The following is a 27447-nucleotide window of genomic DNA, read 5'->3' as shown; positions in this document are numbered from 1 at the left end:
CAGGAAAGCAGGCAGGAAAATACACTGAGGCGCCAGCCCACCCTAGTGGCCCCTCTCCCTCTCCTTTTAGCAGACTGCTCCCAGGGCAGACCCTCCATGGAGCGCGCTTCTGAGCCTAGCCCAGCTCTGCGGCCCGTGTGCGAGGAGGTGGGGCTGGGGGAGGAGAGGGGAGAGGGAAGGAAGAGGGCGGGGGTGGGGTGGGAGGGGGAGGATCCGGGAAGTTCTGAGGGTATTTGACAGGAGCGAGGGAAGCCGCAAAGTACTTGGAGGACTGCTCAGTGCCTGCAGCTGAGCTGGTCAAGTCCGGGCCCGGAGCGGTTGGAAGCGAGGGCTGCGGAGGAACCGCCTCCACCCGCCGGGTCGGTCGCGCTAGCCCACAGGCTCCCGGCCGCCGTGCCAGGGCTCAGGACTCAGGGCGCGGCCGCTCTCTGTGGGTCGTCCGCGCGGTCCCGCGCTGGGTCACCATGCTGCTGCCCCAACTCTGCTGGCTGCCGCTGCTCGCGGGGCTGCTGCCTCCCGCGCCCGCGCAGAAGTTCTCAGCACTCACGGTAAGCCCGGGACCTGGCAGTGCCACCCGGCCGGGTCCCCACGCTCCCCTCCTGACCCAGACAAGGGGAGCAGGTGGCCTTCGGGGTGTTGGCGCCTCCGCCCGCGTGACTCCAGCAGGTGGGACCCGGACCCAGACCCTTCCCGCCGCGTGCGTGTCCGGGCGGATGGCTACCGTCTAAGACGGGCTCCCCCCCCCCCCCGCAGTCCTACCAGCTCCAGATGGGTGAGAATTAGGGTGTCCTGCATTTATGCACTCTCATGGGGGCAGGGACTTGCGCGGGAACAAGGAGGGATGGGATGCAGGCGCCCTGCTGGCTGTCCCCAGGACGACCCATTGAGGACTCTGTCCACCTCACCCCCAGGGATCTGGCCTGACTGCATTAGGCGGTCGTTTTTTTGGCTAGGGAGGGAGCCCTGCAGATCCTGTGGCCACTTGCTGGGCTACGGGGCGCGTCCAGGGCCCCACTACTGGGCCTGTCCCTCTTAGAGACCCTCTAAAGAAAGCAGGAAGAAGCAGATGACATTGAAATAAAAACAGATTTTCACTAAGTTCTAATAAAGGAGGGACAATGAGCTCTCTCCTCTCTTCTCAGGGTAGAAACGGGCCAGGAGGCGCTCTCTGCTCCAGCCGGGTCCTCTCCTCAGTGGCAAGATGCTGCGCACGGGGCAGGCGCGATCCTGAGCGCATGGGGCACAGAGAAGGATCGCTCTGTTTGTCTCTCTTAGCTGCAGCCCTGGCGGGGCTGAGGCTCTGGGTGCCAAATGCCGAGCTGTGATGGGGGCTGAGCGCGTCCGCAGCCGGCCAAACCAACTGCGGCTGGCTGCTCCGCCAAGGCCGGTTGTCTGCAGCGCCCAGCTCGGGCAGACCTCGTGCGCCTGCCATGCTTGCGAACCCATAATTAATGCAATCTGCAGAAACGAAAACATTCCACTTAAATGTGTTTTTGAACAAGTGCTTGAGAAAACACGGAGGTAGAGAGAAGGCCTGTGTGCAGAGGGGCTTCCAAGTGGCCAGGACAACTCGATGCGGAGGGTGTTTATCTTATGGAAAATAACTATGGTTAGCAGGAGCCGGTCCCTCTGCCCTTCAGTAAAGTAAGGGCAGTCCTGCGGTGTTTGCTTTTGCTTTCCTTTTCTTTTTCCACCCCCCTTCCCTCTCCCAGCAGTGTGAGGGGGAAGGAGTTAGTGAGTTCATTGTTCATACCTAAAATTCTTCTGGGGCGTCCTAGGTCCCTGCCTTGTGTCTCACAAATGACTTGTAGATTAGAAACCAGAGCTGGAGCTGGGAATTTCACACAGTCTTTCTCTGTAGCCCTCTGAGACCTCAAAGGACCCTCAAGGAGTGCTGCTGTATGTACAAGCATGTAGATATGTTCCTATACACACATGTGCAGTGGGAATTACACAGACATACTCGTATGTATAAACACATCTTAAAGCCCGTTAAAGACAGTAGGGAAACCGAGGCCAATCCTCAAAATGAGATCATAGCGTTCTTCCTGGAGCAGGAGCGGCCGCTACCTGAAGTTGCCAGGGATTTTCTCAAAGTGTAGAACCTAGACATTCCTCCTGGCTGCCCTGTGGTGGGGGCCTGTTGGTTAGTAATTAGAACAGTTTCAGGCTCTGTAGATTTTCTTGTCTTCTTGCTCCCTCCCCCTCTCAAAACTATTTGCTTTAAACCTCTTGCCCTTTGCCTCCTTGTGTAGCTCCAAGGATTTCCTGGGTTGCAGTGGTGCCAACTACATGTGGGGTCCTTGTGCAGGCGCTGAGCTTGCACATGCAGGAAGTATCCCATTTACTTCCCAAGAACACTTTCTTAAAATCACAGTTGCATGTAAAATGCCGTGCACCTCTCTTATCCAGGAAAATAGTTAAAAGCTATAAAATCCTTGGCATCTCCTTCTCACCCCCCTCCCCTAATCAAGAAAATCAAGGAATAGTTGGGTTTTGCAGAGTACTCAAGATTGAAAATTAACTGATCACTGGACATGTTGGATGTTCTGGATTTTTCTGTGGTGATGATCTCTTTTCAAATCACCTTCTGGTTTTTGGAAAATTCATTGGGGTCCTGAGGCTGCCTTCAGAGAGTGTCCTCCTCTCCAGGAGATTCATACCCTACCTCAGCAAACCTTGGAGGTGGTGTCAGTCCATAAACGTGCATGGAAGTGACAGCCCAGTGTCTTGCTGGGTATCTCTAGGTGAGTTGCTTGACTTCCCTAACCTTTAGTTTCTTACCTGAGAAAAGGGGAGAGGTAATTATGTCTGTTTAGCCCATTGTGGAGATTACACGTGGGGCGATGAACACGTATTATGAGTGTTCTTCTCCAGTCCATGTTGTTTTATACCCATGCCTCTGGCCCCTGGCAGAGAGTACTAAACACTGTCATCAATGCACATGTTGCCATGTGGTTAGAGTGGGTGGACACTGAGGCTTTGGGGTATGTGTGAGCTTATCTAAGACCGGACTGCATAGGCGAAGGAGGAAGCCTGACTCTCTGCCTCCTTCCATTCCATCCATATCCTCCTGGAGACAGCAAGGCCCAGGCCTCTCTTTTTGGGGTTCAAGTTTGCTATACCTGGGCTCCCAGGCTCTGCCCATGGCTTCCCTCCATAAGGTGGATGTGCTTGCTTTGTGGGCACAGCCTTGCTGACCTTGCCAGGGTGTGAGCACCCCATTCCCTTACGGTGAAGATTGAGCTCTACTGCTCTACTTGGTGATTACCTTTTCCCCATCCAAATGATTCTTTAGAAACAGCACTGTGTGCCTGTCCCCATGTCTTCTTGGTGTTTTGTGTGACCTGGTCACTCTCAGACCTTGTTATTATTTCCAGTGAGCAGCTGGCATTGGTAAGTGGAGGTAAAACACCCTAATTTGGATCCACATCTGTTTCTTCTTTGAAAAAGTAGGTACATTCCAATGCCAGACCATGTGTATTTTTCTTCTTATTTCTATAAATGACAGAGACCAGGGAATCATTTCTATCATAAATTGTTTTGGTTAAATGTAATTACTTTCTTCAGGGAGCGAGCAGACGTGAGCACAGGTCCTCAACTTTGTCATGAATAGAGTTAGATGAGTTTGACAGATGGACCAGTGAATCCATGTGTGTGCGAAGAATGACCTGACCTTTCCAGAGGCTTTGAGCTAGAGCCGTTGACGCATTTCAGAATCCACTGACTGGCATTTTACCCTGTACTGGGAGAGCTGGATATGTCTAGGCTTCCTTGTGTCTTTTTGTGTCACCAGTGGATGGCACTCTCCTAGGTTCCTATCCCAGTGCTCATTTAAAAAGCCGCAACTCCCTGTCCCAAGGGAGGAGGACTCTGAAGCTTTGAGAGGTGATCTCAGTCCTGCATCCTCAGCTGGCCTCTGCCTTGGAAAGTCAGCCTGAATTACTCTTCTTCCCTCAGAGCGGGGGCCCTGCACCACCTATGGACTATGGGTCCCACCCTGCCTCCTTCACCACCACCGTGGAGGACTTCCAGCCCGAGCCACCAGTTCTGACCACAGAGGTGGTGCTGGGAAGGGGATGGGACCACAGGAAACCGTCAACTCACAAACCCATCTGCATGACATGTGAACCCAGACATTTGGAAAAGTCACTTTAAATTTAAGATCATAATAAATCAAAAATAAAATCATAAGATCATAATAGATCATAAATAAACTAAAGGCTGACCTGTGGGGTCAGCCTGTAGTAAGTACCTGCCATTGGTCTGGGAAACTGTGTATCACCTGTGCTGAAATGGACATTCTGTACTCCTGATAGTATTTGTTTGCATTGAGAGAGAAGGAAAATAGTATTTGACACATATGAATTTAGAAGAAAATCCAGTTGTCCCCAGTCCACGAGAGGGCCTAAAACTGATCATCCTGAAATGTCGGAAACAGAATTGCCCTTCCGTTCCCCAGCAGTTAGGACACATGGTAGCCAGCATCTGTTTTGGTGCTGTTCACGTTCAACACTGGGCTGAACAGGCAATGGAGGAGTTCGAGGCTCTGAAGATGACCACAGAGGTGGTGCTGAGAAGGGGATGGGACCCCAGGAAACCGTCAACTCACAAACCCATCTACCTGACATGTGAACCCAGACATTTGGGAAAGTCACTTTAATTTTAAGATCATAATAAATAAATAAAACCATAAGCCATGTTGACTCTCACAAGATGGTGAGTCCCCTGTTGTGAAGGCTCAGGACAGAACAGATTTCTAAGCTGTTCTGCATCCAAACAAGAGTTATGACAATCCAGAGCTGTAGGAGGCTGTGGCTCAGGCGGGCAGTAGCCTAGAGCTGACAGGGCAGGGTGTAGGCGGCTGTGGTGGAGGCGGGCAGGGGTGGAGAGCGTGGGGGTGCCCAGTTCTCTGATTAAAGAGGCTCACCGTTTCACTTGTGCACCACCTCACACACTCATGATGGTGACTTCCCATTAGGATTGTGAGTTGAGAAGAGAATTAAGGGTGGTGTTCAGTTATGTGTGATTCGTTGGTAGGAGAAAAACTGCTTCCTTAGGCTCCCCTATCGATGGTGATGCCCTGAGTCCCTCAGTGTTCACTGTGTGACTTTTGATGACAGTTCACATATTGAATTCTCACCTCCATCCCACAGAATGAAAAACTTCAGCACATGAATTAGTATTTTGTTGAGTCCTGATGTCATATGGCTAAAAAGAATTTAAAAGCAAAACTCACAGACATTCTTTTGTGGTGTTACAGTGCCAGGCAGAGAATAAAAAAGCAAGGGTTGTAATAAAACACAAATAAAACCAAGTAAAATGTGAACTGACTTTTGTATTTTCAGGATTAAAAAAAAATAAGTGGGAATATTCTGGATCACTCTCTGGCCAGACTCCACTAGACTCTTCAACCCAGGCAGCCTCGATGGTTCCCTTGATAAGCACGACTGCTTTCAGTTTGTTATGCATGTCCTAGAGCGGCCGCCACACTGGCCTGTCCTCAGGATCTGTGCTCATGGCCCTCTCTTCCTTCTTTTCCTTGGTCACGCTTTTCTTTCTTTCTCTTTTACACTTTTGCCCAAGTTACAGTGAGCCCCTTTCCTCTCCTCACACCTACATGCTGAGGTGAGTTTCACTCCATCTATCTTAGCACCATCTGAGATTCTACAAGTTTTCAGATACATCCAGTCGCCCTCTGGTGGCTGGGCCTCTTCAGTCTTTCCATACCCCGATGGGGGTATGGACTGCACCCACTGGCCGTCCCCAGGCTGAGGCCGCTTTGTGGGGAGGAGAGGTGTGTGGACTCCAATGAGAGTGAGGATTCACAGAGTCTGAGGAGCTGCCCATGAAGCGGTGGCCCTGGGCACCTGCGTTGGCATTCAGATGCTCCCTGGGACAATCTTAGTTAGGTCTCTTTTATTTGGATGCTGTCCATCTGCTGGATGGCAGCCACTTCACAAAAAATAAATCCATTAGTTTCTTGGCAAAAAACAAAATGAAATATAGAAGAAAATAAAAACAGCTATAGTATCTAAGCTGACCTTGTCCTAGTCGGGAGTGTGGTAGCATCAGGCATGATCTTGTCCTTGGTGGAAAGTGCTGTATTGTCTAAGCTGACTGTATCCTGGGTGGGAAAGTGCTATGGTATCTAAGCTGACCTATTCTTTGTGCAAAAGTGCTGTGGTTGAGGATGACATGTCCTAGGTGGAAAAGTGCCATAGTATCCAAGATGACTTTGTCCTCTGTGGGAAAGTACTATGGTGTCAAAAGTGTGTTGTCCTAGGTGTGAAGGTGCTGAGCTATCTAAGCTGGCCTTGTCTCAAGGAGAAACTGCTGTGGTATCCAAGGTCACCTTATCTATCATAGGATAGTGATGTGGTTTCTGAGCTGCCCTTTTCCTGGGTGGGAATCTTCTGTAAAATCTAACTGAACTTGTCCTACTCGGGAGGGTTCTGTAGTATCCAAGCTGACCTTGTCCTAGTTTAGAAAGTACTGTACTACCTAGGTAGAAAAGGGCAGTAGTATCTAAACTGACATTTTCTTTTGTGGGATAGTGCTGTGCTTTCTAAGATAACCTCTCCTAGGTGGGATGCTGTGGTATTTAAGATGAACTTGTGCTAGGTGGGAGAGTGCTGTAGTATCTAAGCGGACCTTGTCCTAGCTGGGAAAGTTCTTTGGTATCTAAGCTGACCTTGTCCTAGGAGGGATGGTGCTGTGGTAACCGAGCTGGTCTTGTCCCAATTGGGGTGTTTTCTGTATCCCCATTTCTGTTCATTTACCCAGGCTTTAGAGAAAGTGGATCAGCCCTCTGTCCAAGTGAGTATACTGGTAGCATTGATTTCTTTTTGAGATTAGGAACTTTGCCTGGCTTCTTAGGATGGGGCAGGCCCTTGTCAGCACAGAGATACCAGCCCACAGTGGTCTAGCAAGATGGTAGCCACTTCCCCAGGCCAGGGCAAGACTGCCCAACACTGTGACTGTAGGTCGGCCACTACCTGGCTCTGTTACTGAGGCCTGGAGAAGAGCTGGGCAGGATTGTCTGGGATGTGCCCAGGAAGCTAGCCCTGAGCAGGCTCAGCTGCCCTCCTGCTGGTGCCAGAGGCTGCTGAGCATTGCTGCCCCCAGGGGCTCAGGCAGGGCTGTCTCTGGGTGTTCTCTGCGCTGAACTCTGTGCTGGCTGAAGGGGCTCAGAGCAACTGTAGCCCTCTGAGAGAGGGCAAAGTGCTCTGTTAAAAGAGATGAGTCATTCTGATTTATAGGGTGCTCATTACTTCTAGGATGGGGAGACGGTTGTCACCTCTGTGGTGACAGTTGTGCCGAGCTTCCCCACTGCAGTATTCCAGGGTGCTCAGCTTGCTTCAGATGCTGCTGCTCCGATTCGTTCAAACCCGGCCTGTGCAGGGGGCGGGGGGCAGTTCCCTCTTCTCGTTCTCTGCTCACCCCTGGCCACTGGTGGCATCTTGAGAAGGGGAGCACCCTTTCCTTCTCTGACCTTGTTGCCTGCTGGTGACGGCAACAGGCGGGAGCCGCCATCTGCCTGCATGGCCTTGCACTTCCAGGCATGCCCAGGACAGGCCTCGTGTAGGCTGCCGTAATCTCCATGTACCATCAGGCAGAATATATAGATCAAAAGTAGTGTCATGGGACCTGCCTGCCCCTCCCTCCCCTTTGCCGTGGCCACTGTGCTGTCTCCCCTGCACCAGACATCAACTCAAAGTACAAAGACTTCACAGGGCACAGTCGTCACCATTAACAGGAACCAATCACTTTTAACAGAAAGTAGAACTATCATAGTAATGACGGAAATTCCATCTGTGCTCCTAATTAAAAAAAAATTTCCAGATATTTGAAAGAAAACAATTAAGCAGAATTCAGTGTATTGTTTATTTGGGGTATATATTTAATTCTTCCCACATAGGATGTTTTTTTTTTTAAACATACAACTAAATTTTAAAAATTTACCTGTGAAAAAAATTATTAGTATCTTTCTATCTGTGGTGTCTGGTGGGCCTAGGATGGTCAAATGTGGGGCCTCTGGGAGTTCAGAGTGGGGCTGAGGTTCCCGGTGCAGCTGCTCCCCACCTGTCCCCTCCAGGGACATGGGGCTCTGTAAGGCCATGGCTGCAGTATGGTGTGGAGAGCACGCTGTGCTGCTCGTCCTGCTTCCAAGAACAACCCAGGTAAGCACTTCAGTATACCCATGTTTCAGGGGCTCTTATATTCTTCATGCGGGAAGTGGCTGCATGCAATAACATGCCTGTCCCCTCAATCCAGTGAGGACTGTGCCCCTGCTTCTGCCTGCCCTGCTTCCCGAGGGTCAGTGGTGCCGGTCAGCATACTGGCCATACTGACCTTATTCTTCCTTCAGATGTGCTCATTTATCAGGAGAAGGTGGAGAAGAAAGCAAAGGAGAAAAATGAGGGGAAAGTGAGCAAGAGGTGGATTCTGCTCATTGCCAAAGCAAAGGGAAGCACTGACATCCTGCCCTGCTGGACCGTGGAGGCCCCCAGTCAAACACTGCACGAGAGACCATAAACACTCGGCCTGCTCGCTGGCCATTCAGCAGGGAGTGACCTTTGTCATGGTAGAATTCTTGGAGGACCGTGGACAGGGCTCTCAGTGGGAATGCTGGGAGGACTTCTGTTGCAGCTCAGGCTGGGAATCACATAATGTTAAAAATTCACCTTATGGTAAATTAGCAAGAATTGACAACAGCTGTTTCCCAAGGGCCATGGTTTTGAAGAAGGGGCTCTGGATCCACAGGGCCTCATTCCCCTGCCGCGCCCACCCTCCTCCAGGGCTGGAGCTGTGCTAACCTAACGGGGTCCTGATATCCCAGTGCCGCAGTCTGGCTGGGCACAAATCACGAGCCACTAAAGCAGGAACAAATTTTATTTTTTCTACTGCAAGAAAAAACCTCACACACGCTCCTGGGGAATCCTCCCGAAAAGCCACGAGGCTCCTCCAGCAACCCCCAGCCGGAAATAACTATCCGGGAAAACCCTCCTCCTGCACTTCGACAACCAATGGGAACTCCCGGGGAATCCCCGTGAGAACTAAAAATAGCGCGAGAACTCAAAATTAGCGCTAGAACTCAAAAGTAGCGGCAGAGGCGGATATTAACGCCTTGCCTGTCAATCAATACTATTGGCAAAATGCCAGGGGCCATACAGACTCGGCTGTGGCTCTCAGCATCTCCCCCCTTCTGTTTAATTAAACAACAAGTAATGTGGCTTAGGGACCGTGCCTGTTAGGTAGTCCAATTCAACATATGGTCCTTACCCGTCATCGGATGAACTGACCTCTAGGCGTCAGCCTCCTGTCTTAGGTTGGTACCACTGCAATCGGATCATACCCGTCACTGACTACCGGTCCAGCATACAGCCATACTTGTGGATAGGCCTTTGCACCAGTGGGGGGGTGAGGTTCTTTGCCTCACCTCTGTTGGCCCCCAAACTTGTCCTTGGTGCCAATGGGGGGGTGAGGTTCTTTGCCTCACCTCTGTTGGCCCCCAAATTTTAGACCATCACTAGTAGAAGGGAGGAGGATGAAAAATGCCATGACACCAAGCCAATTGAGGGCTCCTTTGAAAAATTGTACCACCAGTGACACCATCAGCAAAGATGCCAGCATTACCACAATTCGCTGCACCAACAGATAGTTCACAATGCATACAAGTGATACATAGTCCAGGCAAGTTCTGCAAGCAGTTCAAAGTAGAGGAATCTGTCAATATGTCCATTTCCTCCCAAAGTAAATCTACTCCTTGATTGAGCATTACTTGTTGAGTTATTATTCACTGATGCATCAGTTTATACAGTTTGTTGATAGCTACCGAAGAAGCTGTAGTTTGGTTTTATCTTTGTCTTCACCGGCACTGGGATGAAGATAGGAATTCTGGCAATGATGCTAGGAAAAAAATTATGTAACATTCCAACAGGCATTAAGAAAACAATTTTTTGAACAATTTACATTATCCTGAACAGAATTATTAAATATAATGAGAAGGAAAGGTGAAAGCAAACAAACAGATCTGTTAACCTCCTTATTTGTTTACATATTAAAACAATTTTCAACAGCTGTTTACCCAATCTAAATTAAACCATTAAAATCACGTGAATAAAAAAAAATTCGGATCCATTTATTCATGAGCACTCCTCATATAAGATATATGGACATACACACATACAGACATACAACACAAAACAGAAGTGTGCGCACATAACATACAACATATAAGACAATAATAAAGGCCTTGTAGCTTTACCTAGGTGAAATCTCCATTGCAATGTTTAAAAACTCCACAGTCAAAAAATAAAACACAGTCAAAAAACAAAACTGATCAGAAAAACATTAACCTAGGTTTGTATGAGCTCAAAAAATAAAATAGAACTTTATGATGTGGGAAAAATGCAATAATAAAATAGATATTGAAAAAAGGCACCGTGGTTAATCACTGTCGCAGATGTAAGAATAGCCAAGCTGGAGCTCTGGATATCAGCTGTTATGGATTTCAGTCAAATCATCTTCTTTTTCTGTAGAAATTGTTTTGGTTAACCTCTCTGGAATCCAAATCGGCTGCTGTTCTCCCTGTGGGAACACACAAACGGAACCCCGACTCCAGACAATAACTGGGTCGGGACCTTTCCATTGTCCTGTTAGAATATCTTTCCAAAGTACCTTAGGCTTATGTACATTTTTCGGATACATATGTCTTTCTGCAGCACTAAGTCCTGATGAATCCAAATTTAGAAAGTTTAGAGTAAAAAGGGTTATTTTAAGTTTATCTTTGGGGGATATATACCCCTTTCCAATTCCCTCTTTTTGCTTTAATAAGTACGTTTTAATAGTTTGATGAGCTCTTTCAACTATGCCTTGTCCCTGTGGATTGTATGGGATTCCTGTTATATGAGTAATACCAAAAGATGAGCAAAATTGTTTAAAAGAGTTAGAAGTGTAACCAGGACCATTATCAGTTTTTAACTGTTTAGGAACACCCACAGTGGCAAAATTTTGTAAGCAATGAGCTATAACATCTTTAGTTTTTTCTCCGGCATGAAGGGAGCCCATCAAAAATCCGGAAGAAGTATCAACTGTAACATGTAAATATTTTAATTTTCCAAATTCTGGCAAGTGTGTGACGTCCATCTGCCAAATATGGTTAGGTATCAGTCCTCTAGGATTGACTCCAAGATTAACTTGTGGTAAAAAGGTCACACAATTTTGGCATTGTTTTATTATATGCCTGGCTTGTTCCTTAGTTATTTTAAAACGTTTTTGTAAAGTATTAGCATTAACATGAAACCTTTTATGAAAATTTGTAGCTTCTTCTACAGTAGAAAAAATATGTATATCATGTGTAGTTTTATCTGCTAAATCATTGCCCAAACTAAGGGCTCCAGGCAATCCTGTATGTGCCCTGATATGTCCTATAAAGAATGGATCTTTTCTATCCCAGATTAGACTTTGTATAGTGGAAAACAAAGAGAAAACAGTAGAGGAAGGGGAAATCCTACCAGCATCTTCAAGGGATATTATAGCATTAACTATATACTGACTATCAGAAAATAAATTAAATACAGAATCTTTAAACATCACAAAAGCTTGTAAAACTGCATTAAGCTCTACCTTTTGAGCTGATTGTTTGGGAACTAAAAATGTAAAAGTTTGATCAGGGGTAACTACTGCAGCTGTACCATTATTAGACCCATCAGTGAATATATTTGGAGCATTCACGATAGGTGTTTTTCTTGTCATTTTAGGAAAAACTACAGGATGCTTAGACCAAAAAGACAACAAAGGATTAGATGGTAAATGATTATCAAATGAAACATTTGATTTACACATGATTATTGCCCATGTATTTAACTCATTAGCTAACTCATCAATTTGCTCCATAGTATATGGAGTAATAATTTTATTGGGAGAAATTCCAAACACTCCCTTTGCTGCTTTTATTCCTTTCAGTATTAATTGTCCTACAGCCTCAGGATACCTAGTAAGAATAGTGTTAGGAGAGTAAGATAAATGTATCCACAATAATGGACCTTCTTGCCAAAATACTCCTGTAGGAATATTTTTTGTTGGTATTACAATGAATAATAAAGGCAAACTTATATCAATTCTGTCCAAATGCATATTTTCCATATATGTTTCAATAATTTTTAATGCCTTTCTTGCTTCAGGAGTTAATATGCGGGGTGAATTTGGATCTGATGGACCTTTTAGGATATCAAATAAAGGTCCCAACTCTCCTGTTGGTATGCCTAGATAAGGCCTTATCCAATTTATATCTCCCAACAACTTTTGAAAGTCATTAAGCGATTTGAGTTGATCTACTCGAATTTGAATTTTAGGTGGACGGACCATGGTTGAGGATAATAGAACTCCTAAATAATTAATTGGAAAATTTAATTGTACTTTATCTATTGCTATCTCTAGATTATAATTTTTTAACAAATTTGTAAGTGTGGCATAACATTCCAACAATGTGTTTTTATCTTTGTGTGCTAACAATACATCATCCATATAGTGAAATATTTGTAGTTCAGGATTTTGATTTCTAAGTGGCTGGATTGCTTTATTAACATAAATTTGACACATAGTTGGGCTGTTAGCCATCCCTTGAGGGAGCACTTTCCATTCATATCTCTGATCAGGACCTTCATGATTCAGTGCAGGGATAGTAAATGCAAAATGTGGACTATCCTCAGGATGAATTGGAATTGAAAAGAAACAATCTTTAATATCTATAGCTAAAACATACCAGGTTTTTGGTAAAGCAGACAATTGAGGAATCCCTGATTGAGCAGGTCCCATAATAACCATCTCATTATTAATGGCTCTTAAATCTTGTAATAATCTCCATTTACCAGATTTCTTTTTAATGACAAAAATGGGAGTATTATAGGGAGATACAGAAGGTTGTATATGTCCCTCCGCTAATTGTTGTTTGACCAGGTCATGGGCTGCTTGTATCTTTTCTTTAGTCAGGGGCCACTGAGAAACCCATACTGGTCTATCTGATTTCCAAGTGATTTTTATTGCCTCAGTGACCCCTTCTGAAAACCCAGTCCATGTCTATTTATTCTTTGATCTATTTGTATTGGTGCTGCTATACCTTGTTCTTGTTTTTCTAATCTTTTTCCTTTCCTAAAACCTTGTCTAGCCATAATAGTGGGTGCATTTTGATTGATATTATTTGTTAATGTCAAACCTAATTGATCTAAGACATCTCGTCCCCATAAATTTACGGGAAGATGATCCAATACATATGGCTGTATAGTTCCTTCACATCCTTCAGGATCCTTCCAATCTAAGACCATTGCACTTCTATGGGGATTAGTTGCCACTCCTAGGCCTCGAAGCGTTTGAGTGGCTTGTTGTAATGGCCAATGTTTTGGCCATTCTTGACGAGATATGATGCTAAGGTCTGCACCTGTATCCAGTAGCCCATTAAATTCATGTCCTTGAATATTTAGTTTTAGCATTGGGCGAGAATCTAAATTCAAAGACAGCATAGCCCAATCTACACCTGTGGAGCCTAAACCCCTGGAACCTCTTTCCATAGTAGTACTGGAAAATTTATCATGTAGGCTGGATATTATTAATAACTGTGCTATTCTATCTCCTGGTGAAATTACTGATATACCCTTTGGAGAAAGCTATAATTTTTATTTCACCTTCATAATCGGGATCAATTACCCCGGGACTTATCATAAGTCCTTTTAGCGTAGAAGAACTACGTCCTAACAATAAGCCTACTGTTCCTTGGGGAAGAGGTCCTTTTACTCCTGTGGGAATGATTTGAACTCCCATCTCTGGAGTTAGTACTGCTCTGGCGGAGGCGCAGATGTCCAACCCTGCGCTCCCTCTGGTTCGTCTGATGAGAGATCGGATGGATAATGTGTCCTGGGTACTACCCTGATGGGGTTGCTGGGTTCCTCCATGGTTTTTCTGGGTTCCTCCAGTGCCCCGTACATTTGTGGTCGTGGGCCCCGGAGCATTGGGCCCCCCTGTCCGTTTTTTGGCAATGGAGCCTGATGCCTTTCTCCACGATATCGTGGGTAACCACCTGGTCCTTGTCCATTTTTTGATAATGGAGTACCCTCTATGGTGGTTTGAGAACGGCATTCATTAGCCCAGTGTCTCCCTCTACGGCATCGTGGGCAAATATCTGGTGTTCTATTCCTTTGATACCTAACTTTGTTATACCTTCCTCCTATGGGGCAACTCCTTTTAAAATGTCCTGTTTGTTCACAATTGTAGCATGTTTTTGGCCTGGCATCTAAAGCCTGTTGTACTGCTGCCAAGACTTGTCCTTGTTCATTAATGTCTCTACATAATTTAATATATGTGTTTAAATCTTCATGTTTCCATGGTCTAATGACCTCTCTGCAGCAACGATTTGCTTGGTCATAAGCCAGTTGTTTTATAAATGGCATTGCTTGTTCTGTGTCACCAAAAATTTTGGAGGCTGTTTGAATAAGCCTATCTACAAAGTCAGCGTAAGGTTCATTAGGTCTCTGTATTACCTTAGATAGCTGACCTTGTAAATCTCCATGTCCTTGTAAAGTCTTCCATGCCCTAACTGCGTCTGCAGCAATCTGTGCATATACAGCAGGATCATATTGAATTTGTTGCCGCTGACCCTCATAAGGTCCTTTTCCTAGCAACATCTCTAGACTTCTTTGAGGGTAACCGGCTGCTGCATTTCGTCTAGCTGTCTCCCTGCAAAATTCCTCATTGGCAACCTTCCATAACAAATATTGTCCTCCATTTAGCACAGATCTACACATACTAGCCCAATCTGCTGGAGTCATGTCCAAGTTAGTAATGGATTCGACCATGCTTACAGTGAAGGGTGCATGAGGACCATAGGTTGTTACAGCCTCCTTTAATTGCTTCACTGTTTTGAACTCTAACTCACGGTGAATTCGCTGCCCTCCTGCCTGCTCAAGTACAGGGCATGCTAATCTTTGAGGTCCTGTCTCAGGATCCCATCTATCAACTACGGGGGTTGAGGGGGTTGAGGGCCACTCAGCTATCTCCATAGGTGGAGCTGTTGGCTGAATTACGCCCTCTGGTGATAGATCGGTGTTAGTAGCAGCCTCCTGTTGTTGCTTCCCCCCTGATAGCTGTTTCTCCTCTAAGCTTTCTTCCTTTAAATTTTCTTCCTCTGTCTGACTAGCTTGAGAGACCTTCTCTTTTGCTTGATCTAAATTGTCTTTCTCCATGGTTTGAACCTCTAACAATTTATTTAACACTCTTTCAGTTTGTTTTTTACTAATTTCTAATCTGTTACAAAGATAACGCAACCCAAAAAGATAACACAAAACAAGACCGAAACAGAATGAAACAAAAATGGAACAAAAAATCGTTGTATCAATTTTCCTATTTTCTGGACATGTGCATTTGTGGTCTATTTCTATCTCTTCCTCAGGGGCAAACAACTTCAAACCTTGAGCCAACCATTTTTCCCAGTCTGCCTGAGAAAATTCTAGGGATAGGCAGCTTGAAACAAAACCAAAACAAATCAAAACAAGAACATATTGTTTTTTAAAATGGTCACCCATTCTCTTGCCTTCCCTTAGGGGTAAGCAATTTCACTTACCCCGAAGCTTCAGACGTTCCCCGTCCGGGCCGCCAAATGCCGCAGTCTGGCTGGGCACAAATCACGAGCCACTAAAGCAGGAACAAATTTTATTTTTTCTACTGCAAGAAAAAACCTCACACACGCTCCTGGGGAATCCTCCCGAAAAGCCACGAGGCTCCTCCAGCAACCCCCAGCCGGAAATAACTATCCGGGAAAACCCTCCTCCTGCACTTCGACAACCAATGGGAACTCCCGGGGAATCCCCGTGAGAACTAAAAATAGCGCTAGAACTCAAAAGTAGCGGCAGAGGCGGATATTAACGCCTTGCCTGTCAATCAATACTATTGGCAAAATGCCAGGGGCCATACAGACTCGGCTGTGGCTCTCAGCATCCCAGTACTCCATTACTTGGGGTGCTGCCTCCTGGTTTCCCTCACAGTCAGTCCCAAGGCTGAGGATTCCTGTTCCTGTCTCATCCAAGCTCCATTTCTATCTCTAACCAGAGCTTAAAGTCCACATCTTTGAAGCATGCATCTCTCAACCAGACACAATATTCAAAAGTAGTTGTCACTGAATGATAGAACATAACCTGGAGAGATGGCGCTCGTTTGTGGTTGCTAACATTTCTATACAGCTCTGTAAGTCACAGGTGCTGTTAAATCACTCAGCCCCAGGACTGGTTGTTACAAAGGTTTTTGAACTCAAAGGTGGGGCTTTATATACTATTCCTATTGAAACCGGATTTGCACTTGGATTTCGATATCCTGGGCGGGAACTCTCTTGGTTGACATGATGTGCTGAGCATCCTGTCATCTTCCTGGGAAGGGACTGGCCTCAATGCATGGAGGGGTTGGGACTTTCTCCCAGCATGGGCATAGAGGCATTTCCATTTGCTCCATGTCGTGGTCCCTGGAAGAGGCCCAGGAGGCTTGGATAGGTCTGGCCCCCTCAATGATGTAAAAATCATCTTCCATAAAATGCTTAATTAGACTCCCAAGTACACATAACTGGGACTGCTACTCTAAAAAGCTTATGGTAATCCAGTAATTGGCCTTGTGGTTAAGGCTGTGCACTAGCTACAGTGGCACAGAACTGTGCTCCACCCACTTTCTCCACGTGCAGATACTACCTGGCGGAGACACCAACCTTCTTCTGAGAGAAGGTGACTGCATGGGGCTGTAGGGTGAGGACCATCTGTGTCCACACTCTGCACCACTCTTCTGACCCGCAGAACCGGTTTTCTGTGCTCTGAAGACGCTCGCTCTCTCTGCTCGCTGTATCCTGCCAGGTGGCCAGGAGTGCACGCCCAGGGTGTATGCACTTCAGGTGTTTGGAAGCGCCTTAGGGCAGGGAAAGCAGCAGTGGCCCAGCCTGAGTGTGCATGTTCCAGTTCTTTCTTTTGCAGATGCAAACATGTGCCTATGCTAATGGTTCTTTATTCTTAACAGACTTATCTTTGGAGGGGGCTGCCAAAGTCTGGTCTTTCTTTTCACTCAGAGTTACAATCCAGTAGAGTCTGAAGCATCTTGACTCTTGGCACCTCTCCACCCATCACCCCTGCCCTGGCACCCTCCTGCCTCACCCATGGGTGCTTTGCAACACCTTCCTTACCCAGATGCTTCAACCTTTCCTGACTCAACCACAGGAGGGCGCCCAAGAATGCAGAGCTCTGTCCTTCAGGGAGGGGTCACAAGGTGGGCCTGGGGCACCTGCCACTAGCCAAGTCCCTGCTGCCTGGCCTGGTCTGCCACTTAATGTGGGTTCAACTTTCCCGTTTTAGACATTTGACTCATGATGCCAAATGCTATATTAGGGAAGTAAGAAGAGGGAGGTTTGTTATTTGATGTTTCTAGGAGTTTATTTAGAGGTCTGGAAAATGTGTGTTCAGTTCAGTGTTACTACCCAAATAACAGATGAGAGCGATGTTATTGATGCAGAGTTTAGGATTTACAATGAGCAGGCTCGGGGAAGGAGCTGGAGATGGGTTGTGCAGGGACCCTGGACTCCCTTAGTCTGATGTTCTTTCTTTCTGCTGTAAAGTCAACCACTTAGTGAACTGGACTTCTGAAAAGCAATTCCTGAAGGTTTTTATTGGCTGATTTCATATTATATTTCAGTGTTTTTCAGGGATAGACGTTCTCAGACATGTCATTTTTATGATACACTAAAACCCCAAAGAACAGAACTGTAACAAATCAACATTCCATGCTCAGGATTTCACATTTTCTTTCCTATTGAGCCTTCCCAATAAACTTTTTAATATTCTTTTTTTTTAAATTGTTTTTTTTTTAAATTTTGTGTCTTTTTTTTTATTGGTTGTTCAAAACCTTACACGGCTCTTGACATATCATATTTCAGACATTAGTTTCAAGTGAGTTATGAACTCCCATTTTTACCCCAAATACAGATTGCAGAATCACATCAGTTACACATTCACCTTTTTACATAATGCCCTATTAGTTGTATTCTGCTACCTTTCCTATCCTCTCCTATCCCCCCTCCCCTCCCCTCCCATCTTCTCTCTCTATCCCATCTACTGTAATTCATTTCTCTCCTTGTTTTTTCTTCCAATTCCCCTCACAACCTCTTTTATGTAGTTTTTTATAACAATGAGGGTCTCTTTCCATTTCCATGCAATTCCCCTTTTCTCTCTCTTTCCCTCCCATCTCGTGTCTCTGTTTAATATCAATCTTTTCTTCCTGCTCTTTCTCCCTGCTCTATTCTTAGTTGCTCTCATTATATCAAAGAAGACATTTGGTATTTGTTTTTTAGGGATTGGCTGGCTTCACTAAGCATAATCTGCTCTAGTGCCATCCATTTCCCTGCAAATTCCATGAATTTGTCATTTTTAAGAGCTGCGTAATACTCCATGGTGTATAACTGCCACATTTTTTTAATCCATTCATCCATTGAAGGGCATCTGGGTTGGTTCCACAGTCTAGCTATTGTGAATTGTGCTGCTATGAACATCGATGTGGCAGTATCCCTGTAGTACGCTCTCTTAAGGTCTTCAGGGAATAGACCAAGAAGGGCAATAACTGGGTCAAATAGTGGTTCCATTCCCAGCTTTCCCAGGAATCTCCATACTGCTTTCCAAATTGGCTGAACCAATTTGCAGTCCCACCAGCAATGTACAAGAGTACCCTTTTCCCCACATCCTCTCCAGCACTTGTTATTGTTTGACTTCCTGATGGCTGCCAATCTTACTGGAGTGAGATGGTATCTTAGGGTAGTTTTGATTTGCATTTCTCTGACTGCTAGAGATGGTAAGCATTTTTTCATGTATTTGTTAATTGATTGTATGTCCTCCTCTGAGAAGTGTCTGCTCAGGTCCTTGGCCCATTTGTTGATTGGGGTATTTGTTGTCTTATTGTCTAATTTTTTGAGTTCTTTGTATACTCTGGATATTAAGGCTCTGTCTGAAGTGTGAGGAGTAAAAATTTGTTCCCATGATGTAGGCTCCCGATTTACTTCTCTTATTGTTTCTCTTGCTGTGAAAAAACTTTTTAGTTTAAGTAAGTCCCATTTGTTGATTCTTGCTGTTAACTCTTGTGCTATAGGCGTCCTGTTAAGGAATTTGGAGCCTGATCCCACAATATGTAGATCGTAGCCAACTTTTTCTTCTATCATAAGCAGAGTCTCTGATTTGATCTCTAGGTCCTTGATCCATTTTGAGCTCACTTTTGTGCATGGTGAGAGGAGGGGATTCAGTTTCATTTTGTTGCATATGGATTTCCAGTTTTCCCAACACCATTTGTTGAAGATGCTATCTTTCCTCCATTGCATGCTTTTAGCCCCTTTATCAAATATAAGATAGTTGTAACTTTGTGGATTAGTCTCTGTATCCTCTATTCTGTACCATTGGTCCACCCGCCTGTTTTGGTACCAGTACCATGCTGTTTTTGCTACTATTGCTCTGTAGTATAGTTTGAAATCTGGTATTGCTATACCACCTGATTCACACTTCCTGCTCAGAATTGCTTTTGCTATTCTGGGTCTTTTATTTCTCCATATGAATTTCATGATTGCTTTATCTATTTCTACAAGCAATGCCGTTGGGATTTTGATTGGCATTGCATTAAACCTATAGAGGACTTTTGGTAATATCGCCATTTTGATGATGTTAGTTCTGCCTATCCATGAACAGGGTATATCTTTCCATCTTCTAAGATCTTCTTCTACTTCTCTTTAGGGTTCTGTAGTTTTCATTGTATAAATCTTTCACCTCTTTTGTTAGGTTGATTCCCAAGTATTTTATTTTTTTTTGAGGATATTGTGAATGGAGTGTTTTTCCTCACTTCCGTTTCAGAAGTTTTGTCACTGATATACAGAAATGCCTTTGATTTGTGCGTGTTGATTTTATATCCTGCCACTTTGCCGAATTCATTTATTAGTTCTAGTAGTTTTTTTGTAGACCCTTTTGGGTCTTCTATGTATAGAATCATGTCATCTGCAAATAGTGATAATTTAAGTTCATCTTTTCCAATTTTTATGCCTTTAATTTCTTTCGTTTGTCTAATTGCTCTGGCCAGTGTTTCGAGAACTATATTGAATAGAAGTGGTGATAAAGGGCATCCCTGTCTTGTTCCAGATTTTAGAGGGAATGCCTCCAATTTTTCTCCGTTCAGAATGATGTTAGCCTGGGGCTTAGCGTAGATAGCTTTCACAATATCAAGGTAAGTTCCTGTTATCCCTAGTTTTTCTAATGTTTTGAACATAAAGGGATGCTGTACTTTGTCGAATGCTTTTTCTGCGTCTATCGAGATGATCATATGGTTCTTATCTTTAAGTCTATTGATATGGTGAATAACATTTATTGATTTCCGTATATTGAACCATCCCTGCATCCCAGGGATGAATCCTACTTGATCATAGTGCACAATTTTTTTGATGTGTCTTTGTATCCGATTCGCCAGAATTTTATTGAGGATTTTTGCATCTAGGTTCATCAGAGATATTGGTCTGTAGTTTTCTTTCTTTGAAGTGTCTTTGTCTGGTTTCGGAATCAATGTGATGTTGGCCTCATAGAATGAATTTGGAAGAACTCCCTCTTTTTCTATTTCCTGAAATAACTTGAAAAGTATTGGTATTAATTCTTCTTTAAAGGTTTTGTAAAACTCCGCTGTATACCCATCCGGTCCTGGGCTTTTCTTGGTTGGTAGTCTTTTGATTACTTCTTCAATTTCATCCATTGATATTGGTCTGTTCAAATCATGTGTGTCCTCCTGACTCAGTCTGGGCAAATCATATGTCTTAAGAAATTTAAGGATGTCTTCACTATCTTCTATTTTATTGGAATATAGGTTTTCAAAATAATTTCTAATTATCTTCTGTATTTCTGTGGCGTCTGTTGTGATATTGCCTTTTTCATCCCTTATGTTAGTAATTTGAGTTCTCTCTCTTCTTCTCTTCGTTAGCATGGCTAAGGGTCTGTCAATCTTGTTTATTTTTTCAAAGAACCAACTTTTAGTTTTGTTAATTTTTTCAATAGTTTCTTTTGTTTCAATTTCATTGATTTCCGCTCTGATTTTAATTATTTCTTGCTTTCTGCTGCATTTACTATTGTTTTGCTCTTCCTTTTCTAGGGCTTTGAGATGAAGTGTGAGCTCATTTATTTGTTGGTTTTTCCTTTTTTTGAGGAATGACCTCCAGGCGATGAATTTCCCTCTTAAAACTGCTTTCATTGTGTCCCATAGATTCCGATATGTTGTGTCTGAATTTTCATTTATCTCTAAGAATTTTTTGATTTCCTCCTTTATGTCTTCTGTAACCCCTTGATCATTCAGTAACATATTGTTCATTTTCCATGTGATATTGGATTTTCCCTTCCTTCTTTTATAATTAATTTCCAGTTTTAATCCATTATGATCAGATAAAATGCATGGTATAATCTCCACCCCTTTATATTTATTGAGGGTTGCCCTATGGCATAATATATGGTCTATTTTTGAGAAGGATCCATGTGCTGCTGAGAAAAAAGTATATCCATTCGATGATGGTTGGTATATTCTATATATGTCAGTTAAGTCTAGGTTATTGATTGTGGTATTGAGTTCTATAGTTTCTTTATTCAACTTTTGCTTGGAGGTTCTGTCCAATGGTGAGAGAGGTGTGTTGAAGTCACCCATAATTATTGTGTTGTGATCTATTTGATTCTTGAACTTGAGGAGAATGTGTTTTATGTATTTCGCAGCACCATTATTTGGTGCATAAATATTGATAATTGTTATATCTTGTTGTTTAATGGTTCCTTTTAACAGTATATAATGTCCTTCCTTATCCCTTTGGATTAACTTAGTCTTGAAGTCGATTTTATTCGATATGAGGATGGCCACACCTGCTTGCTTGCACGGACCATGTGCGTGGTATATTTTTTCCCAACCTTTCACCTTCAGCCTGTGTATGTCTTTTCCAGTCAGGTGTGTCTCCTGGAGGCAGCATATTGTTGGATTTGTTTTTTTAATCCATGTTACCAGCCTATGTCGCTTTATTGGAGTGTTTAAACCATTAATGTTTAGAGTTACTATTGATATATGGTTTGTACTTCCAGCCATGTTTGATTATTTATCTCTTTTTTTTTTAATATTTCGTTTGTTTCTCCATGATTAGCTTTCCCCGCTCCGTCTGTCTTTACTGAGGTACTTCCCACTGTTGGCTTTGGTTATTGTTTTCCATTTCTTCCTCGTGAAGTGTTTTGCTCAAGATGCTTTGCAACGCTGGTTTTCTGGCTGCAAATTCTTTTAGTTTTTGTTTATCGTGAAAGATTTTTATTTCGTTGTCGTATCTGAAGCTTAATTTTGCTGGGTACAGAATTCTTGGTTGGCATCCGTTGTCTTTCAGTGTTTGAAATACATTGTTCCAGGATCTTCTCGCTTTCAGCGTCTGAGTTGAAAAGTCCGTTGTTAACCTTATTGGTTTACCCCTGAATGTAATCTTTCTCTTTTCTCTTGCAGCTTTTAATATTTTCTCTTTGTTCTGTATATTGGATATCTTCATAACAATGTGTCTTGGCGTTGGTCTATTGTGATTTTGTGTGCTCGGTGTCCTGTATGCATCTACAATTTGTATATCTGTTTCCTTTTTTATTTCTGGAAAGTTTTCTGCAATTATTTCATCTAGTAGATTACTCATTCCCCTGGTTTGAATCTCTATCCCTTCCTCTATCCCAATGACTCTTAAATTTGTTTTTTTTATATTATCACATATCTCTTGTAGGTTTCTCTCGTGATTTTTAACCAGCCTATCTGAGTTGGCTAGACTCTTTTCCAGATGATATATTTTGTCTTCGTTATCTGACGTTCTGGCTTCTACTTGCTCTACTCTATTAATGATTCTCTCATTTGAGTTTTTAATTTGGTTTATAATTTCCCTCATTTCTAAGATCATTGTTTGATTCTTTTTTATAGTCTCTCTCTCCTGATAAAGATGCTTAACTTCTTCTTTTATCTGTTTATGTAATTCCTTCTCAATGTGTTCTTTCGCTGCTTGAATTTGCTGTCTCGTATCCTCTTTAAGGTTCCGTTCCATCTGTCTCAGGTGATCCATGAGTTCTTTATATGACCATTTTTCTGGTGACTCTATATCCTCCTGAATATTTAGGCTGCCCTGCATTTTTTGCACTCCTTTTCTTCCTTGCTTTTTCATGCTGTTCATATTGTTTCTTGTTCTGTTTGACTGCTGAGTTACTGTTTACTCCTATAAATTTATTTGATGCTTGGGAGGAAAGGTATTAGAAGGGATGGGAAGAAGTCACTAAGGAGAATGTGAGTAAGCAGGTAGAATTCAAGGAAGGGGGAATAAGAAAATTGAAAAGAAATGTAAAGGCAGGAGAAAAGAAGGAAAGAACAAAATAGAAAATTTAAAAGAATTTAAAAAAATAATAATAGTAGAAATGAAAAATGAAATTAAAAAATAGAATAAAATAAAATAAGATGGATTAAAAAAACATTTAAAAGGACAGCAAAAAAAAAAAAATATATATATATATATATATATATATAAATGTAGTCCTAGAGTTCGATTAACTGCTCTTCCAGTAGATGGAGCTATGCCTACCGGGCCAAGTCTCTCCTCTCAGTAGGCGGGAGTCAATCACTGTGCAGCAGTTCTTCCTCCCGGACTGGGCGAGTCTCCACTCCTGCTGTGGGCGGGGCCTTTCCCAGAGCTGGTCAGGGGTCCTTTGCAGCACTGGGCTGGCAGGTGGGGGGTGGTCGTCTGTAGCTCCAAACCACCAGAGGAGGTTCACAGAGTCGGGCCGGCCGGGGCCGAGCAGGCAGCGCCCGCTCCCCCACTCACTGCAAGGTTGCAGGCAGCGGCTGCTGGCGGTTCACAAAGCCGCGGCGGGCGTGGGCCCTGGCAGGCAGCGCCCGTTCCTAAGTTTGCTGTAGCGTGTGGGCGAAGGCAGTTCACAGAGCCGGGTGGCGGGGGCCCAGGCGGTCAATGTCTGCTCCTACGTTCGCTGCAACGTGTGGGCTGCAGCCACCCGGCAGCGGGTGGTGGTGGATCACGGAGCCGGGCCGGTGTGGGCCCAGGCAGGCCCGCCCGCTCCTAAGATTGCTGCTAAGTGAGCAGCAGCCATTTGGCGGCGGCTGGCGGGGCTGTGCCCCTGCTCTGCGTTGCCGAGATTCAGTAGTCTGTGACAAGCAGACACCTCCAATTAAACTTACTAGTTCCCGGTAGGTCTCCTTTCAGTGGAATTTTGCTTGAAGTTTCTCAGCCTGACGCCTGTGGGTGTATTAAAGAGTCTCTCTGATCCCCTTACCACGGACGCATTGAATGTGCTGCCTCTTCGCCGGCGGCCATGTTCCCTCCTTTTTAATATTCTTTATGCAAATTCTGTGGGAAGGTCAGTTGTCAGCTTTTATTTCCTTTAGACACGTCCTTACAGGGTGTGTCCTTGCTGGATTCTCCTTGGGCACGTTCCCATAGGGGATTCCTGTTGGGTCCATTTCACTGGTGTGTTCCCTTTGGACACACCTTGTTGGGTGCACCCCCAAATACATTCTCACTCAGTGCATCCTTACCAGATAGACTCTTATGTTCTTTTGGGGGTACAATATCTTTTGATGCTTTTATTTTTATTGATTCCTCACTAGATCTGACTCAAAACAATTTACATTTCTTTATTCCCCAAAATTCGAGAAGAATTCTGAAAGCCATTCATTGCCCCATTCAGGTTTACACCCCTGTCCTTTCCTCTTCCCTTCCCTCATTTTGACTGCTGCTTTTTAGCCAGTTTTCTTTTTAATGAGAAAGAACATACCTGTGGACTGTGCAGTGACATTGGTCTTGGAAGTCACCAGGGAGGAGGGCTGTCTCCACTTCTTCCTGTCTGTCTCGGCTCCAGGTCTCTACAGCCTATACAGATGCCCACGGTCCCTTGCTCCTGTCCTCACCTCCTGCTGTGACAAGCTCTCCTGCTCTGCTCATGCTCTGTGGCCAGGCTCCAGTGGGTACCAGCAGCGTTACCTGCTCCCAGCGGGTGGATAGAGAGGCTGAAGACCCCAGCCCAAGTCAGATGATCTGGGAAGGATCCTGGAACCAGCCCAGAACCCCACTCAGAGCCCAAGTTCAATTGGCCTTTAGACTTTGTCACATGCACACATGCATTTTTTTTTTTTTACTTTTTTTTCTTTCAATGATTTCTGGGTTTCCAAGTTTCATTCAGAACACAAAATAGCCTCTTGTGACTTCACGGCAGCGAGATCCTGAGCTGCTGGCACAGTGGTCCTGCACCAGTTTGCAGTGCAGGCAGGCCAGGGCTCAGCTGCAGGTTCTCAGGTGGGCTATCTGCAGACTAGCAGGGTTTCAGGTGGACGGTCTGCCTTAAACCCCCGGCTTGCATAGCTTCTTTTGGGAATTTTCTTTTGCACGTCCAGAGGAGTAGAGAAATGGAAATGCTCCAATATAACACGCACACCATGTCTCTGTGCTGGAGGGAGCAGGGGCCTTCCCACCTGCTCTACTGTGCCTTGCTGAAGAATGTGATGTGAATTGTGGCTCAGTGGTCACTATCCAGTGGTCCCACAGACATGGCAGCTCTGTGCCATGTGACCAGTGTCCCGTTTGAGGCTGGCCAGTGTGCAGAGCAGAGTCAGCAGGCTGTAGACTCCAGGTAGCAGTGGGGAATGAGTGTGTTGGGAGCAGAGGTACCCCAGGAGGCTCAGGGGCAGATTGGTGTAGCAGGGTGGCCAAGTCGTGGGTGGAGGAGGAACGTGTTGAAGAGAGATGGACACCTGGGGCTCAGTGTGGGCGACCGGTCAGGGTGCATTTCCACATCCATCAGAGTGATGGCTTCTTCTTGGGGTGTAAGCTCAGGGAACAGCCAACAGCCAAGCAGAGCTGAGGCCTGGGAGCCTTTGAGAGGCACCATCTAGGAGCAGGCACACACAGGCACGTGCGAGGCTGTCACTGTCCATGTCTCACTTGCGTTTTTCCTCTGGCAATGAGGCATATCTTGAAGTCATGGCAAAGGCCAGCTTGGGCAGTCTCTGCTTCCTAAGAACTGTGGGGGGGACTGAGTCCCACCAGCTGTCTTGCCAATGTCACCTGGAGATGCCAAGTGGCCCCATGAGGGGTGTCACGAGGAAGACGTATTAAACACTCAACAGAAATGGTGCAACTTCAGGTGGATGCCATTCGTCCCTGCGCCAGGCTTGGTCCAAACAGGGCTGGGTAGCAACCTCAGCAGCCCAGCGTGGCCCTCTGGCTGCAGATGCCACCCCAGTACCTATGTCAACAGGATAGCACTGAGCTTGGAAGCTTGGTGATGATGACGGTGTAGTTACAAGTGGTGCCTGTGTGTGGCTCTCTGAAGCTGCAATCACTTAATCCTCTGTTTTGCCCACAGGGTATCTCCTGATTACACAGGGACCTGGGGTGTCTCCTGATTACACAGGGACCCAGGCTGTCATTTTTGCACAGCATGCCAGATCCTAATCACATGTGTGGCCAAATAACCCTCACAGAGCACGGGCAGCGGAGCACCAGGACGCGCCCTTCCAGCCCCGCTTGTGAGCGCTGCCAGGGATGGCAGCACAGCCTTGCGCCTCAGCCACGCTCTGGAGGTACCAGCAGATGCTAGTGGCCCTCCTGGTGTGATCATGGCATATCCGCCTACAGGCCCAGCTCAGGGAAGTGCTGGAGTCTTCCGACTGCTTTCTTCTTTCCTGGTCTCTCCCTCAGGAGTTTGACGCGATTCCCTCTTGACTTTCACAGCCCTTTCCCATCCTCCCTGGCAGAGTCAGGGCAGTGGCCAGGCTGCTTCACCTGCAGTGAAAGAGGCTCTGGCAAACCCCCCTGTGCTGTGCCCCCTCAGGGTTCAGTGCACAGGGGCCTCTGGGCCTTCTCAAGCCTACTGAGAAGGTGCAGGGATTCACAGTAAGGGAATGACCTTACTGTGACCCCAGGGTGAGGAGGGTTCTGTGTGTGAGGACACTGGGCCACCAATTTCCTGGGTCTGCAGGACACCCATGGGCAGGCAGGATGACTATCTGGGTGACTACCTGGGTTGCCCCAGGGTATAGGCTGCCTGCCCTGGTGCCAGGCAGTTCTCCTGTGAGTGCTGCCCTAGGGTTCCCTCTGGGCTAGGCCGGCCACTGTTCTCCGTCTATGCTACAGAAGGGAGAATAATCTCCTCAGTCTCTGCCCTGGTGAGCTCACTCTGTCCTCATCAACACCCTTGATGCTACAGGACAGAGGCCAGCTCTCAGCCTGGCCCTGCAGTACTGCCTGGTGGACCTCCATTGGGGCCCAGGTGCTGGCCCTGCGGTGCTGCCTAGTGGACCTCCACTGGGGCCCAGGTGCTGGCTCTGCCGGCCCCACCTTGTGCTCAGGCTCACCTGTGCTCC

General features: G+C 45.4%; 1 protein-coding gene across 1 annotated transcript in view; it reads left to right on the top strand.

The window, feature by feature from the left end:
- The first annotated feature begins 250 nt into the window (after positions 1–250).
- Positions 251–27447, top strand: part of Smoc2 (SPARC related modular calcium binding 2) — a 153641-nt gene continuing 126444 nt past the window's right edge. The window contains exon 1 of the mRNA XM_026414562.2: positions 251–548. Within this exon, the coding sequence (XP_026270347.1) occupies positions 465–548 (84 nt within the window). The 5' untranslated portion in view covers positions 251–464. The remainder of the gene's footprint in view (positions 549–27447) is intronic.

This window comes from Urocitellus parryii, chromosome 8 (assembly GCF_045843805.1).
Source record: "Urocitellus parryii isolate mUroPar1 chromosome 8, mUroPar1.hap1, whole genome shotgun sequence".
In the NCBI taxonomy this organism is placed as follows: domain Eukaryota; kingdom Metazoa; phylum Chordata; class Mammalia; order Rodentia; family Sciuridae; genus Urocitellus; species Urocitellus parryii.
This window is presented reverse-complemented; position numbering and strand designations above follow the sequence as displayed.